The 16,320-nt window shown below is 38.8% G+C and overlaps 1 protein-coding gene across 1 annotated transcript; it reads left to right on the top strand.

Moving 5' to 3' along the window:
- The first annotated feature begins 167 nt into the window (after positions 1-167).
- Positions 168-16,312, top strand: LOC135166767 (serine-rich adhesin for platelets-like). The gene is made up of 6 exons (XM_064129327.1): positions 168-696; positions 1,061-5,182; positions 6,238-8,181; positions 10,266-10,400; positions 10,907-14,383; positions 15,629-16,312. The coding sequence occupies exons 1-6, from the start codon at positions 634-636 to the stop codon at positions 16,148-16,150; spliced, it is 10,263 nt and encodes a 3,420-aa protein (XP_063985397.1). The 5' UTR covers positions 168-633; the 3' UTR covers positions 16,151-16,312.
- The last annotated feature ends 8 nt before the right edge of the window (positions 16,313-16,320 follow it).

Here is a 16,320-nt window from a genome sequence, read left to right on the forward strand (position 1 = left end):
AAGTCTAGAACATGGTCGAATTTATTGTAACGAAGATGTTGCGTAATGGATTCTGGAAGGCGGGTTTCGACAGTGTTCTATGCAAAGTTTACGTAACGGAAACATAAAATTTAGACTCTGACTCATGACTTTTATTGGATCGCATTTCGCTTGACGATTCCTCTTTATACGTGTTTAAACCTGATGGATTATTCTGCTTAGAGAACAAAATAAAATAATATATATCGATCGTCAGCTTAAACATAGTAGTTACTATGATAATATTATGCGAATGCAACGATGCAAAGTCAACAGTGTTTTAAAAAATCTAGTTTACATGATATGAAAAATCAGTCTATTTGTAGAAGAATTTCCACATTAAACGAATAAGAACAATTGCAAAAACCCGAAACGGTATGCATGTGTGTAAAGACAAAACTCATCCTAATAGGAAAATTCGAAATGCTCATCTCATACTGATTGCACATTCTTTAATGGTGACACTATCCAAGTTTCGAGAAAACGGAGAATGTATATTCTTGAAGATGTTGGCCATTACGAGCACGCTTCATGATAATTTGAACGCAACTCACGAGGTGAAAATTTTCTGCGTGTCACTCTGTCAACTGCTACGAGGTGGATGCCTCTGCCACGATGAAGACAATAGCGCCAATTATTTTCATTCAGTTACTGTGCCTGGGACTTATAATTGGAGACGTGAGTGAATATTAAGCCTTCGGTATTAACGCTTAAGAACAGATATTAAAGAATTTAGACGGTATTTTCTTGTAACACGTCTTATAAATGTGATCAAAAAATTTTGTTGCAATAACAACCGTTACACTACAAACAAGGGGAAAAAAATTTCAAGATTGTATGAATCGTTGGCGAACATTTTGCAGATACTGAAAGACACGTCCGAATAAGTTGAAAAATTGTCGCAACTCCGAATAAATCAGTTGGTCAGGCAAATATTTGCCTAAAATCCAAACTTCATTTTATTCCACCTTTTCTTGTGTCTGTAAAACGTCTACAAAAAGAATAAGGTAGAATTGATTATTAAACAGAATTAATTATTTAGACCACCACGTCATCCGTTAGTGCAACTGAATCTACAACAGTTGTGTCAACCGAAGCAACAGATACAACGACAAATGCGGAAACTGAGACTACTGCAGCTTCAACGACAACGACAACTGAGACTACAACAACAACCGACAGTGAAACGGAATCGACAACCTCTGCATCGACTGATACAACGACAACTACTGAAACTGAGACTACAGTAGCTTCAACAGCAACGACAACTGAGGCTACAACAACAACCGACAGTGAAACGGAATCGACAACCTCTACATCGACTGACACAACGACAACTACTGAAACTGAGACTACTGCAGCTTCAACTGCAACGACAACTGAGGCTACAACAACAACCGAGAGTGAAACGGAATCGACAACCTCTACATCGACTGACACAACGACAACTACTGAAACTGAGACTACAGTAGCTTCAACAGCAACGACAACTGAGGCTACAACAACAACCGACAGTGAAACGGAATCGACAACCTCTACATCGACTGACACAACGACAACTACTGAAACTGAGACTACTGCAGCTTCAACTGCAACGACAACTGAGGCTACAACAACAACCGAGAGTGAAACGGAATCGACAACCTCTACATCGACTGACACAACGACAACTACTGAAACTGAGACTACTGCAGCTTCAACTGCAACGACAACTGAGGCTACAACAACAACCGACAGTGAAACGGAATCCACAACCTCTACATCGACTGACACAACGACAACTACTGAAACTGAGACTACTGCAGCTTCAACTGCAACGACAACTGAGGCTACAACAACAACCGACAGTGAAACGGAATCGACAACCTCTACATCGACTGACACAACGACAACTACTGAAACTGAGACTACTGCAGCTTCAACTGCAACGACAACTGAGGCTACAACAACAACCGACAGTGAAACGGAATCGACAACCTCTACATCGACTGACACAACGACAACTACTGAAACTGAGACTACAGTAGCTTCAACAGCAACGACAACTGAGGCTACAACAACAACCGACAGTGAAACGGAATCGACAACCTCTACATCGACTGACACAACGACAACTACTGAAACTGAGACTACTGCAGCTTCAACTGCAACGACAACTGAGGCTACAACAACAACCGAGAGTGAAACGGAATCGACAACCTCTACATCGACTGACACAACGACAACTACTGAAACTGAGACTACTGCAGCTTCAACTGCAACGACAACTGAGGCTACAACAACAACCGACAGTGAAACGGAATCCACAACCTCTACATCGACTGACACAACGACAACTACTGAAACTGAGACTACTGCAGCTTCAACTGCAACGACAACTGAGGCTACAACAACAACCGACAGTGAAACGGAATCCACAACCTCTACATCGACTGACACAACGACAACTACTGAAACTGAGACTACAGTAGCTTCAACAGCAACGACAACTGAGGCTACAACAACAACCGACAGTGAAACGGAATCGACAACCTCTACATCGACTGATACAACGACAACTACTGAAACTGAGACTACTGCAGCTTCAACTGCAACGACAACTGAGGCTACAACAACAACCGACAGTGAAACGGAATCGACAACCTCTACATCGACTGACACAACGACAACTACTGAAACTGAGACTACTGCAGCTTCAACTGCAACGACAACTGAGGCTACAACAACAACCGACAGTGAAACGGAATCCACAACCTCTACATCGGCTGACACAACGACAACTACTGAAACTGAGACTACAGTAGCTTCAACAGCAACGACAACTGAGGCTACAACAACAACCGACAGTGAAACGGAATCGACAACCTCTACATCGACTGATACAACGACAACTACTGAAACTGAGACTACTGCAGCTTCAACTGCAACGACAACTGAGGCTACAACAATAACCGACAGTGAAACGGAATCGACAACCTCTACATCGACTGACACAACGACAACTACTGAAACTGAGACTACTGCAGCTTCAACTGCAACGACAACTGAGGCTACAACAACAACCGACAGTGAAACGGAATCCACAACCTCTACATCGACTGACACAACGACAACTACTGAAACTGAGACTACAGTAGCTTCAACAGCAACGACAACTGAGGCTACAACAACAACCGACAGTGAAACGGAATCGACAACCTCTACATCGACTGATACAACGACAACTACTGAAACTGAGACTACTGCAGCTTCAACTGCAACGACAACTGAGGCTACAACAACAACCGACAGTGAAACGGAATCGACAACCTCTACATCGACTGATACAACGACAACTACTGAAACTGAGACTACTGCAGCTGCAACGGCAACGACAACTGAGACTACAACATCAACCGATAGTGAAACGGAATCGACAACCTCTGCATCGACTGATACAACGACAACTACTGAAACTGAGACTACGGCAGTTTCAACTGCAACGACAACTGAAACTACAACATCAACCGATAGTGAAACGGAATCAACAACCTCTGCATCGACTGATACAACGACAACTACTGAAACTGAGACTACAGTAGCTTCAACAGCAACGAGAACTGAGACTACAACATCAACCGAGAGTGAAACTGCATCGACAACCTCTGCATCGACTGATACAACGACAACTACTGAAACTGAGACTACAGTCGCTTCAACAGCAACGACAACTGAGACTACAACATCAACCGATAGTGAAACGGAATCGACAACCTCTGCATCGACTGATACAACGACAACTACTGAAACTGAGACTACTGTAGCTTCAACTGCAACGACAACTGAGACTACAACATCAACCGATAGTGAAACGGAATCGACAACCTCTGCATCGACTGATACAACGACAACTACTGAAACTGAGACTACTGCAGCTTCAACTGCAACGACAACTGAGACTACAACATCAACCGACAGTGAAACGGAATCGACAACCTCTACATCGACTGATACTACGACAACTACTGAAACTGAGACTACTGCAGCTTCAACGGCGACGACAACTGAGACTACAACATCAACCGAGAGTGAAACTGCATCGACAACCTCTGCATCGACTGATACAACGACAACTACTGAAACTGAGACTACAGTAGCTTCAACAGAAACGACAACTGAGGCTACAACAACAACCGACAGTGAAACGGAATCGACAACCTCAACATCGACTGATACAACGACAACTACTGAAACTGAGACTACTGTAGCTTCAACAGCAACGACAACTGAGGCTACAACAACAACCGACAGTGAAACGGAATCCACAACCTCTACATCGACTGACACAACGACAACTACTGAAACTGAGACTACAGTAGCTTCAACAGCAACGACAACTGAGGCTACAACAACAACCGACAGTGAAACGGAATCGACAACCTCTACATCGACTGATACAACGACAACTACTGAAACTGAGCCTACTGCAGCTTCAACGGCAACGACAACTGAGACTGCAACATCCACCGACAGTGAAACTGAATTGACAACCTCTGCATCGACTGAGGCAGCAACTGATACGACAAATGCGGAAACTGAGACTACAGTAGCTTCAACAGCAACGACAACTGAGGCTACAACATCAACCGATAGTGAAACGGAATCGACAACCTCTGCATCGACTGATACAACGACAACTACTGAAACTGAGACTACAGTAGCTTCAACAGAAACGACAACTGAGGCTACAACAACAACCGACAGTGAAACGGAATCGACAACCTCTACATCGACTGATACAACGACAACTACTGAAACTGAGACTACTGCAGCTTCAACTGCAACGACAACTGAGGCTACAACAACAACCGACAGTGAAACGGAATCGACAACCTCTACATCGACTGATACAACGACAACTACTGAAACTGAGACTACTGCAGCTTCAACTGCAACGACAACTGAGATTACAACATCAACCGACAGTGAAACTGAATCGACAACCTCTGCATCGACTGAAGCAGCAACTGATACAACGACAAATACTGAAACTGAGACGACAGTAGCTTCAACATCAACGGACAGTGAAACTGAATCTACAACGGTTGTGTCGACCGAGACAGCAACTGATGCAACGATAAATGGTCAAACTGATATTCCTGAACTTCCAACGTTCCCATATGATGTAAGTTATCAACTAAGTGCAATATGTAATCAGTCGAGCAGCATACAATATACTTTGGTAGAATTCGCATTAAATTTATTGTAGGCATTTTGGCCAGTTTTTCAAATGAATATCTGATATGCAGGCCTTCGACTTGAAGCGATTCAATTCTGACTAAACTGAATGAGTTTACCAACATCTTGCTGGTGGTTAACCACCTGTATCATATATTTTTTTAAGTGAAACTTCTTTGCGCTCGTTGGGCTTTAATTCTAATATCGTATGTAACGAAAAAGCGACAGGAAAAGGGAGGGGATGGCGCGCGTGGTGGGGCAGTCGGACGGAAAGAGACATAGGAGAGAAACAAAAACGTGATAGCTTCGGAGTAGGAACATGGCTCATTTTGTTAATATGATCAACAATAGTAATAAAACCTTTTTATTAATATCGGGACAGTTCACTGGGAATTACCAATCCAGTGGCATCAAATGCTTTTTACACATTTGAAAATCATGAAATCTACGGTCTAACTTATCCTTCCGTAAAATTTTAAGCGGTACGAAAATGAGAATTTCGTATCTTATTTAAATATATACTTTAATATGAATATTGGAGATCAATTTCCTTGATTTTTCAATGAAATCGTAAATTTGCTGATTTTTTGTCCTAAATGGGCTTCGGTGTCACTGTTCCCCGAATTCAAAAATGCATTGACAGCAATTTCATTGTTTTCTGTTCATTTTCAGGGAAATATGAAACAGAAATTGACTATTCTATTTGGTTTCTCCACGAGATCCCGAATTTTCAATGACAAAATGTTCTGACATCTTCCTGTGTGGCTAAATAAAAATTTCCGAAAATTATCACAAAAACTTCAGACAAAATTTTTTAACAGTCTATGGCTAAGAAGTTTCACTTCTGTCGTGCATAAATTTCACGCACATATTTTTTTGATTTGTCAATATTCCTTCATTCCACTTCATGGTGATCAAGAAGTTGTGGACGCATCCTGACGTTCACATGAACTTTCCATAAATTAATTTCCTTCACGTTAATGTGATTCAAATATTTTTCAGCCAATCATCCGTAAGGAGGAACGACAGTATTACAACAATCCTCGTCGCGGACGTTCACCTGTCAAATACTGTGTTGGTAATCAATACTATGATACTCATGAAGGTCGTTGTTTAATAGTACCCGGAGGCGGGAGAGTCATAAAGATCGAGATTCGGGAAACATCCATTTGGAAAATATCAGCAATGGCTGAATCCAGTCCACGATCATATGTTTCCTATAGATTCCGGAGAGTAATTCATGCAGAGTGTACTAATAAACAAGTGTTTTCTGATAAATTAAAGCGTTGCACAGGATTACCACATCAAAGTACAAGTCATCTCACATTAATAATCAATGGAGGTAAAACTGGTCACTCTAAGGGTCATCTTACAAGTAGAACGAGAACCGAGACAATATTGTTGCAGCAGGGACCTAATAGAGAGGTTATTACAAGTGGTAGAACTGGTGAGGTTGTTCTAAGTGGAGAAATTAGTAAGATTATTGCAAGGGAAGGAAATAGTAAGATTGTTGCAAGGGATGTAACTAGTCGGGGTGTTCGAAGAGGAAGAACTAGTAAGGTTATTGCAAGGGAAGGAACTAGTGAGGTTTTGGAAAGAGAAGGAGCTAGCAGGATTGTTGGAGGGGAAGGAACTGGTGAGATTGTTGGGAGAGGAGAAACGGGGACGATTGTTGAAAGGGAAGGAGGTGGTGATGTTGTTCTAAATGGGGCAATTAGTAAGGTTATTGCAAGGGAAGGAGCTAGTGAGATTCTTGCAAGGGAAGTAACTAGTAGGGGTGTTCGAAGAGGAAGAACTAGTAAGACTATCGCAAAGGAAGGAACTAGTGAGGTTTTGCAAAGAGAAGGAGCTAGCAGGATTGTTGGAGGGGAAGGAACTGGTGAGATTGTTGGGAGAGGAGAAACTGGGAAGATTGTTGAAAGGGAAGGAGGTAGTGATGTTGTTCTAAATGGAGCAATTAGTAAGGTTATTGCAAGGGAAGGAGCTAGGGAGGTTCTTGCAAAGGAAGTAACTAGTAGGGGTGTTCGAAGAGGACGAACTAGTAAGATTATTGCAAGGGAAGGAACTAGTGAGGTTTTGCAAAGAGAAGGAGCTAGCAGGATTGTTGGAGGGGAAGGAACTGGTGAGATTGTTGGGAGAGGAGAAACTGGGAAGATTGTTGAAAGGGAAGGAGGTAGTGATGTTGTTCTAAATGGAGCAATTAGTAAGGTTATTGCAAGGGAAGGAGCTAGGGAGGTTCCTGCAAGGGAAGTAACTAGTAGGGGTGTTCGAAGAGGAAGAACTCGTAAGATTATTGCAAGGGAAGGAACTAGTGAGATTTTGGAAAGAGAAGGAGCTAGCAGGATTGTTGGAGGGGAAGGAAGGAGTGAGATTGTTGGGAGAGGAGGAACTAGTAAGATTGTGTTAACGGAAGAAACTAGTGAGGTTCTCGGAAGAAGAAGACCTAGGAGGGCTGTTAGAAGGGAAGGAACTAGTAGGGTTGTTAGAAGAGGAGGAACTAGGAAGTTTGTTGCAAGGGACGGATCTCGTGAGAGTATTGGCAGAGAAAGAATGAGCGAAATTGTTGGAAGGGACGGAATTACTCGGATTGTTGCAAGGGAAGAAGCTAGTAGAGTTATTGGACGAGAAGGAACTAGGGAGGTTGCAAGGGAAGGATCTCGTCAGATTATTGGAAGAGAAAGAACAAGTGAATTTGTTGGAAAGGACGGAATTACTCGGATTGTTGCGAGGGAAGAAGCTAATAGAGCTATTGGACGAGAAGGAACTAGTGATGTTGGAGGAGAAAAAACCAGCAAACATGTTGTGAAGGAAGGAACCCGTAGGGTTGTTACAAGGAAAAGAGTTAGTCATGGTGGTACAGATGGAGGACATCGTCAGACCCCACCATTATGGAGCATACTATCTGGAAATGTGGCACGTGTCAATGAGACAACTTTCAAGACCACCAACTGATGGATATGAATGAACACCCGTTTACACCCTGAGTTATCATGGACTGGCCTGAATTATCTATTGCAAAGGGATAAAACCAACGATTCCGATTCATAATTTCCTATATTCCTGTATTGGTCAAGTGCCACCAATACCGCTTATCAAATTCTTGTCTCTGTTGTTTGACGCACTGAGACAAAAATATGATTTTGCCAGTCATATTTGTTCTGCACAACCAAACGTCCAAAATTTTCATTGGACAACACGTTATAAATTTTCGTAAGAAGAATATTCGATTGGTAGAATAATATTTTTTTCTCACTGTAATTTATCGAAATTTCATCAAGAATTTAGAGCCTATTAACCGAATTATCCACCAAAATTGTTGAAGAGTGTTATTATATAAGTGTAATTTTTATAAAAATTACGGGTAAATGAAGAAAGTGTTGTTGTTGTTGTTGAATGGACGAACCGGTATTTGATCGATAATCAGCCAATTGACCCGCTATCGAGTAGTACTCGACTGAGTGTTCAACCCACCCTGGTATCGAAAAAATAAACCCCCAGTTTAGATTAGTCGATTAGTAGACAAATTGATGTAAATATTTTTTCACATCCATAAAAGCAATTGATCTGAAATTCAATTGAACTTCATAAAATGGAGAATGATTTCGCAGAGTAAATGAGCAACGCAATAAAACTATCAACACAACTTCTTTATTACTACTTCTAGATTAATTTCAGTATAGAAACTTCCATTATTGTAATATGACTAGATTTTTTTATGAAAGATAAACCATTCTGATCTAGTGTAATACTGTCGTATTCTTCCTTGTAGACCACAGCCTGTCAAATCTTGTGTCTATAGCTATTACTACGATACTCCACTAGGCCGTTGTCTCATGTCACCCGGAGTTGGTACAGCAATGCAGATAAAAAATCAAGAGAAATCCATTGGAGAATTTTCAAAAATTAATGTGTCCACGCAACGATTATACATACCTTCCAGATCATTGAGAGTATTTCATGCAGAATGCGCCACGTATCTTGTTCTTTCCAGTAAATTAAGGATTTACAATTTTGCAATGAGAACTACGATAAATTTAAATACCTTGTAATAAAGATTTTAGTCGAAGTTAGGCTTGATTTTTATTTGTGCCTTAACACACTGCAAATTAATTGTGCTATAAAACATTCATTCGAAAGAATGTGAAAAAACAAAAAAATGTCTATCCTAGATAGTTAAGGCCCGATTGGATACACTATCCAACCAGGAAAAACATCATTGATTATCTAAATTCAATACGTTTTTTTCAATTGGATCTTCGGGAAGTTAGACAAATTTACTTAAATTGGATACACTATCCAACTGGGCCTTAAATCAAAAAATTTATACGCGAATTTGTTTTACAATTGTTGAATTGTTACTCAAATTTCTAGTAGCGTTTACGTGTGTTTTTATCCAAATATTCAACAGAAACATATCAATTACAAAAGACTAGAATTTCATTGTTTTTTTTTTCATTTTCTCCTACCCAATTTCCTCGTCTCAACTTTTATCAGTTTTTTGTTTCCGAATGAAAGCCTCACGTGGAAATCATGTACTAGGCTGCCATGAAACGTGAAGATATTGTTAAGAATCCGTTGATTTTATTATACAAATATAATTAATAACAGATCACCTAGCCAAACGATTAATAAAAATAAATATAAAAATGATTGACATACTCGCGATAAAAGATTTGAAATGTCTGGTAAAATATCTGGTAAATTTTCCCTAAAATCCAGGAAAACTGTACATTTAAGTCAACAAATTTTCCAGTGCTATCAGTAGCCTTTTTTCATCGTCAACAGGTTGCGTTTTTTTCTCCCTTTAGCAATAGAATTTTTCTTAGAAATGGCTCTCCATGTAGAATATGGAATAATACAATTAAGTTGTGGGTATTGTTCATAATGTCATATATTGTCTCGAAAAAGGTGTTCCATGGATCCATATTACGTGTTAATCAACAAACAAGCAATGGCTTAATCAAAAATTTCTTGAAATGTAAAATGTTTATTTTTGTTGATTCGATTTAGCACGTTCCTCGATAATTTAACTTTGCATCATCTGCATCGAATGCTATACTTGGCATTTCTTAAATAACTGCGAAGCAGATGTCAGTGCCAGGATGCAACTAATAATCCTTCTGATTTTAATCCACTCAGTGAGCCAGGGGCTTACGGATGCTGACGTAAGTAACTTTTAAGTAGAATATTCAGCAAAACGACTGAAGAATTTGGAAGATTTTGGTGACTTAAACAATCCACGCGTTATTGAATCGAGGATCACCATATGTTTGTGTTACATTGCATTATTTAAAAGATTTATTATTAATACACGAAGAGAAATCAGTATTATTTTGCATCCTTTGTAACTTTCATTGTATATTTATTTTTGGGAATTGTAGGACTTTCATGTCATTTTTATCGAAATAGTTCTCTTCCGGTGTTTATCATAAATTAGGGGCATTTAAGTCTAGGGATAAGGATTACGAATTTGAGGCGAATATTAGGATCACAATGAAGGGTCATAGAGGTCGTAAACGGTGGTAAATTGTGGAGAATAAGATGAACCGATTTTTAGTCTTTAAAAAATGTGCGTTTGAAAAAGAAGAAGTAAATTCATTGAAAAGTGTCTAATTCGATCGGTTGTTCGGAAATTGATGTTTGTTTGCAATGTGGATTTTTCGTTTGATAGGTAACAAAATCTGAGACGCGCAAATTCGTGACTACGACAAGGGAAACCGTACAGACCATAAATGGAACGACAACTCAGTCCAAGACATCGGTCAATGAAACTGAAACGATTGACGGAACTGGTGGAACGAAAAATCGGAGAACGATATCATCAACTAATATATCCCAGAGTATAACACCTGCAAATGAAACGGAAAAGAAAACAGAGAAGTCAGTGACTACGAAGATGGAAACTGCGAAGAATGTAAATAAAACGATAGTTGACACTAACACATCGGTGAATGAGACTGACACAGTTAAAGGTAAAAATGAAATGAACAATGAGACCACGTCATCATCAACTAATAAATCTGGCGCTGTAACAGCTGCGAATGGAACGAAAATTGAGACAGAGAAATCAGTTACCACGAAAAAGGAAACTGTGAAGAGTGTAAATGAAACGACAACTGACACTAAGAAGTCTGTCAATGAAACTGATACAGTTAAAGGGACAAATGGGACAACATCATCAACTGATAAATCCAAGTCTACGACGCCTGCAAATGAAACGAAAATTGAAACAGAGCAATCAGTTACCACGAAAAAAGAAACTGTAAAGAGTGTGAATGAAACGACAATTGACACTAAGACATCGGTCAATGAAACTGACACAGTTAAAGGGACAAATGGAACGACAAATGGGACATCATCAAGTAATAAATCTAAGTCTACGACGCCTGCCAATGAAACGAAAATTGAAACAGAGAAATCAGCTACGACAAAAAAGGAAACTGTGAAGAGTGTAAATGAAACGACAATTGACACTAAGAAATCTGTCAATGAAACTGATACAGTTAAAGGTACAAGTGGAACCACAAATGGGACAACATCATCAACTAATAAATCTAAGTCTACGACACCTGCAAACGAAACGAAAACTGAAACAGTGCAATCAGTTACCACGAAAAAAGAAAGTGTAAAGAGTGTAAATGAAACGACTATTGATACTAAGACATCGGTCAATGAAACTGACACAGTTAAAGGGACAAATGGAACGACAAATGGGACATCATCAAGTAATAAATCTAAATCTACGACGCCTGCCAATGAAACGAAAATTGAAACAGAGAAATCAGTTACCACGAAAAAGGAAACTGTGAAGAGTGTAAATGAAACTACTATTGACACTAAGAAATCAGCCAATGAAACTGACACAGTTAAAGGGACAAATGGAACAACATCTTCAACCAATAAATCCAAGTCTACGACACCTACAAATGAAACGAAAATTGAAAAAGAGCAATCAATTAGCACGAAAAAGGAAACTATGAAGAGTGTAAATGAAACTACTATTGACACTAAGAAGTCTGTCAATGAAACTGATACAGTTAAAGGGACAAATGGAACGACAAATGGCACAATATCATCAAGTAATAAATCTAAATCTACGACACCTGCCAATGAAACGAAAATTGAAACAGAGAAATCAGTTACCACGAAAAAGGAAACTGTGAAAAGTGTAAATGAAACGACAATTGGGACTAAGAAATCTGTCAATGAAACTGATACAGTTAAAGGTACAAGTGGAACCACCAATGGGACATCATCAACTAATAAACCTAAGCCTACGACACCTGCAAATGAAACAAAAGTTGAAACAGAGAAATCAATTACCACAAAAAAGGAAACTGTGAAGACTGTGAATGAAACGACAATTGACACTAAGAAATCAGTCAATGAAACTGACACGATTAAAGGGACAAGTGGAACAACAAATGGGACAACATCATCAACCAATAAATCTAAGTCTACGACACCGACAACTGAAACGAAAGTTGATACAGAGCAATCAGTTACCACAAAAAAAGAAACTGTAAAGAGTGTGAATGAAACGACAATTGACACTAAGACATCGGTCAATGAAACTGACACAGTTAAAGGGACAAATGGGACATCATCAAGTAATAAATCTAAGTCTACGACACCTGCCAATGAAACGAAAATTGAAACAGAGAAATCAATTACCACAAAAAAGGAAACTCTGAAGACTGTGAATGAAACAACAATTGACACTAAGAAATCAGTCAATGAAACTGACACGATTAAAAGTACCAATGGAACAAAAAATGAGACAATGACCGTATCAACTAATAAATCTCAGACTAAACCATCTGAAAATCAAACGCAAATTAAAGCGGAGAAGTTTGTCACTACGGAAGAAAAAACTATCCACATTGTCAATGAATCAACAGCTGCTCCTAGCACATCTGTCATTGAAAATGCCACAGATAAACGAACAAATAAAAAAAAAAATGAGACAGTGACATCACCGACTAATAAATCTCAGACAGCAAATGAAGCAAAACTGGAGACTAAAAAATCATCATTCGTTGATGAAACCGACACAGCTCAACCCACGAAAGAGATAACTGAAACAACGGAATTATCCAATAATGAATCTCAGACTGAACCATCCACAAGCCAAATGCAAATTGAAAATAAATCATTCGATAATGAAACAAAGACTGCGAAGATTGTCGATGAAATAGCAATTGAAACAAACCCGTCAATAACTGGAACTGGCCCAGCCAGCAATACGGATGAAACTTCGAATGAGACTCCAGAATCATACACTAATATATCTCAGGATATACCACTTGCAAATGAAGGGGAAATTGAGACGAAAAACCCAGTCGTTAATAAAAGAATTATTATAAAAATATTGACGCATGGAGTTGATGTAGTAGTCAACAATATGGATGTCATTTTAGAGCAGACATCAGAATCTCCAACTAATCCACCTCAAATTATCCCACCTGTACAGGAAACGGAAATTGCGACGAAAAAACCAGTCGCTAATGAAAGAAATATTGTGCGTACGATGCTAATTGAGAGAAAAATATCAACAAATGGAACTGCCTCAGTCAACAATAGAGATGAAATTGTAACTGAACCTCCACAATTATTAACTAATCCATCTATGAATGTCCCGACATTAAGTACAAAAAAACCCGTCCTCATTCCAATAAAACGCCCAAAAAACGTGCAGAAAACGCCAAAAGTGTTGACCAGTGAAACTGACGCAGACAATGGTACGATTAAAAGGAGAAATAAGACACGGACAATAACAACTGATGAATTTCGGTCTCCAACACTTGTAAATAAACCGAAGATTGCGGCAAGAAACTCAATGACTGGTCAAAGAAGGAGAATAAAACTTGGTCCTAGCAAGCAGAATGATCCTGAAGAAATAATCCAGGAAACCCATACACGAGCACCAACATTTCTGAATAATAAAATGGAAACAATGACGTCATCAAATGATGGACCTCAAATTATTGTAGATCTAAGTGAAAGGGAACAATCTCTCGCTAATCAACCGGAAATTGGGAAACCCTTGAAACCTTTGGTTGATTTGAATGTAGAAGAAGACTCGAACGAAGCAAAAACTGGATCAACACCACTGAGATATCCTGGATCCCTGAAAAGTCATTCTCAAGTAAGAATCAAACTAATAATATAATAATAGTTTATAGTAGTTTATGTTAAGAATTATGTTTTATGTGATTAGTTCTGAAAATCGCGAGTTAATGAAGAAATAATTAATTTAATCATTCCCATCAATTGGAATCATTCAATACGTAAAGAGTTCGATCTTCATGGGAATGTGTTTTGCGACCTGTTGGTGTCATATTAAGGTAGCTGTCATGACATGAGCATTGTCAGAGTCTTTCTGCGCTGAGCGCTAATCACTTATTGAAGTACGTGCTTAGATTACACCGAATACTTTTGTTGATTTCTGTCCGAATCGTCGACACAGTTAACGCCCCCCTCTCTTGGAAAAATGCTCTGATTTGCCTGATTATTTCTCTGATATAAAACTCCACGTCAAATTCATTTTGTTTCCTCTATACTGGTTGATAATAATTCTACACCGTCTTTCTTTTTTTTTGAAAAAATGTCAAGTGGTTGATTAGAAAAATCAATAAAAAAAATTGGACTTGTCTTTATCGACATGTTAAAAACTATATCTCAGGACTGAGACGGAAAATCGAAAATATTCTCGGGAATTTTTTAGAAGTAATCATCAGACTTATCTGAGAAAAAAATTTCATCAGAAAATGTCAAAAATTCAATCCACACAACACAACTTTAATTGTAACGACTATTTGAATGTCCTTAATTATTAGAGATCACAATTATAAAATATCATATAGACACAGGTATTTGGCTTCTCTTCAACATAATTTTTCACGAGGGGCTATTCAGAGACTAGTTGGGTGACGCCCTGATTATCAAGTGCAATCTATTACCAAAGATTACTAATGATTTCCATAATGACATTCGATGATTACAAATGATCCTACGATTACACTGATTTTCATGAACCATAAATTTTCTGGGGATCCCCCAATTTTCTGGGATTTTTGCTTCACCCTTCGTAGGAACAATGGGGGTAAAATTTAAAAATCAAAAATAAAGTACCGACTAAAAGTGACGAAACAAATTTTAAGTTATACTGCTTACAAACGACATCAGTTAATCCCACTGATTACCAGTAAACTACCAAAATTTGCATACCAAGGAGGTAATCCGGTGGCTCCGATAATTACCCTGACATCCCTAAGATTACCAGTAATTACCACAGAGACATACCCCAGGATTTACCCCATGAATAGCCCTTCGATTTGTCCCACCATAAGATAATCTCTGTCGTAATCGCCTTTTACTTATTTTCTGAAAGGCCATCACAGAAGATCGAAGCCACCAGCACAACAATCCTGATCCTGGTCGTTCACTAATCGGACGCTGCCTTCACCAGCAATACTATGACAATGGCGATGGTCGTTGCCTAATGGTGCCCGGTGGTGGTACCGTTAGACGCATTAAAACCAATCAAACATGCAGCGAAAAAGGTCCAAGGGTCAGTTCATTGAATAAAAAAAGGTACTCGATCTGCACATTATCAAAAATTATATACGCAGAGTGCCCCAAGAACAAGATTTTTTCGAATAGATTGAGGAGATGTATCTTGAGTAATCATTCACTCGAAGATAAATCTCAGATCTCAAATCCTAGGAGTAGAGCCTGTCATGGAAAATTGAGAGAATTTAAAGTGTCTGAGAATCGGACTATTTATTACACCTGCAGTCCTAATCGCTTCAGAATTTTCAAGGAAATTTTTCCACGTACTGATGGTTCTGTTGCTACTTCTGTACAACAGATGTGCCGTAGGTGTTCAACAAATAATTTTGAGAAATTGTAAACATTAACCGTAACTGCCATCATGACAACAATAGAATTATGTACTATGTGAGCTCTGTGTACATCGCGAGAATAAATTTGATGGATCAAGAGATTTTTATTTGAACGTATCATCATTTGTTTGTTAATTTGCAAATAAATATATTTCTGTAGTGAATATCAATCATTTCT

Source organism: Diachasmimorpha longicaudata, chromosome 10 (assembly GCF_034640455.1).
Source record: "Diachasmimorpha longicaudata isolate KC_UGA_2023 chromosome 10, iyDiaLong2, whole genome shotgun sequence".
Classification (NCBI taxonomy): domain Eukaryota; kingdom Metazoa; phylum Arthropoda; class Insecta; order Hymenoptera; family Braconidae; genus Diachasmimorpha; species Diachasmimorpha longicaudata.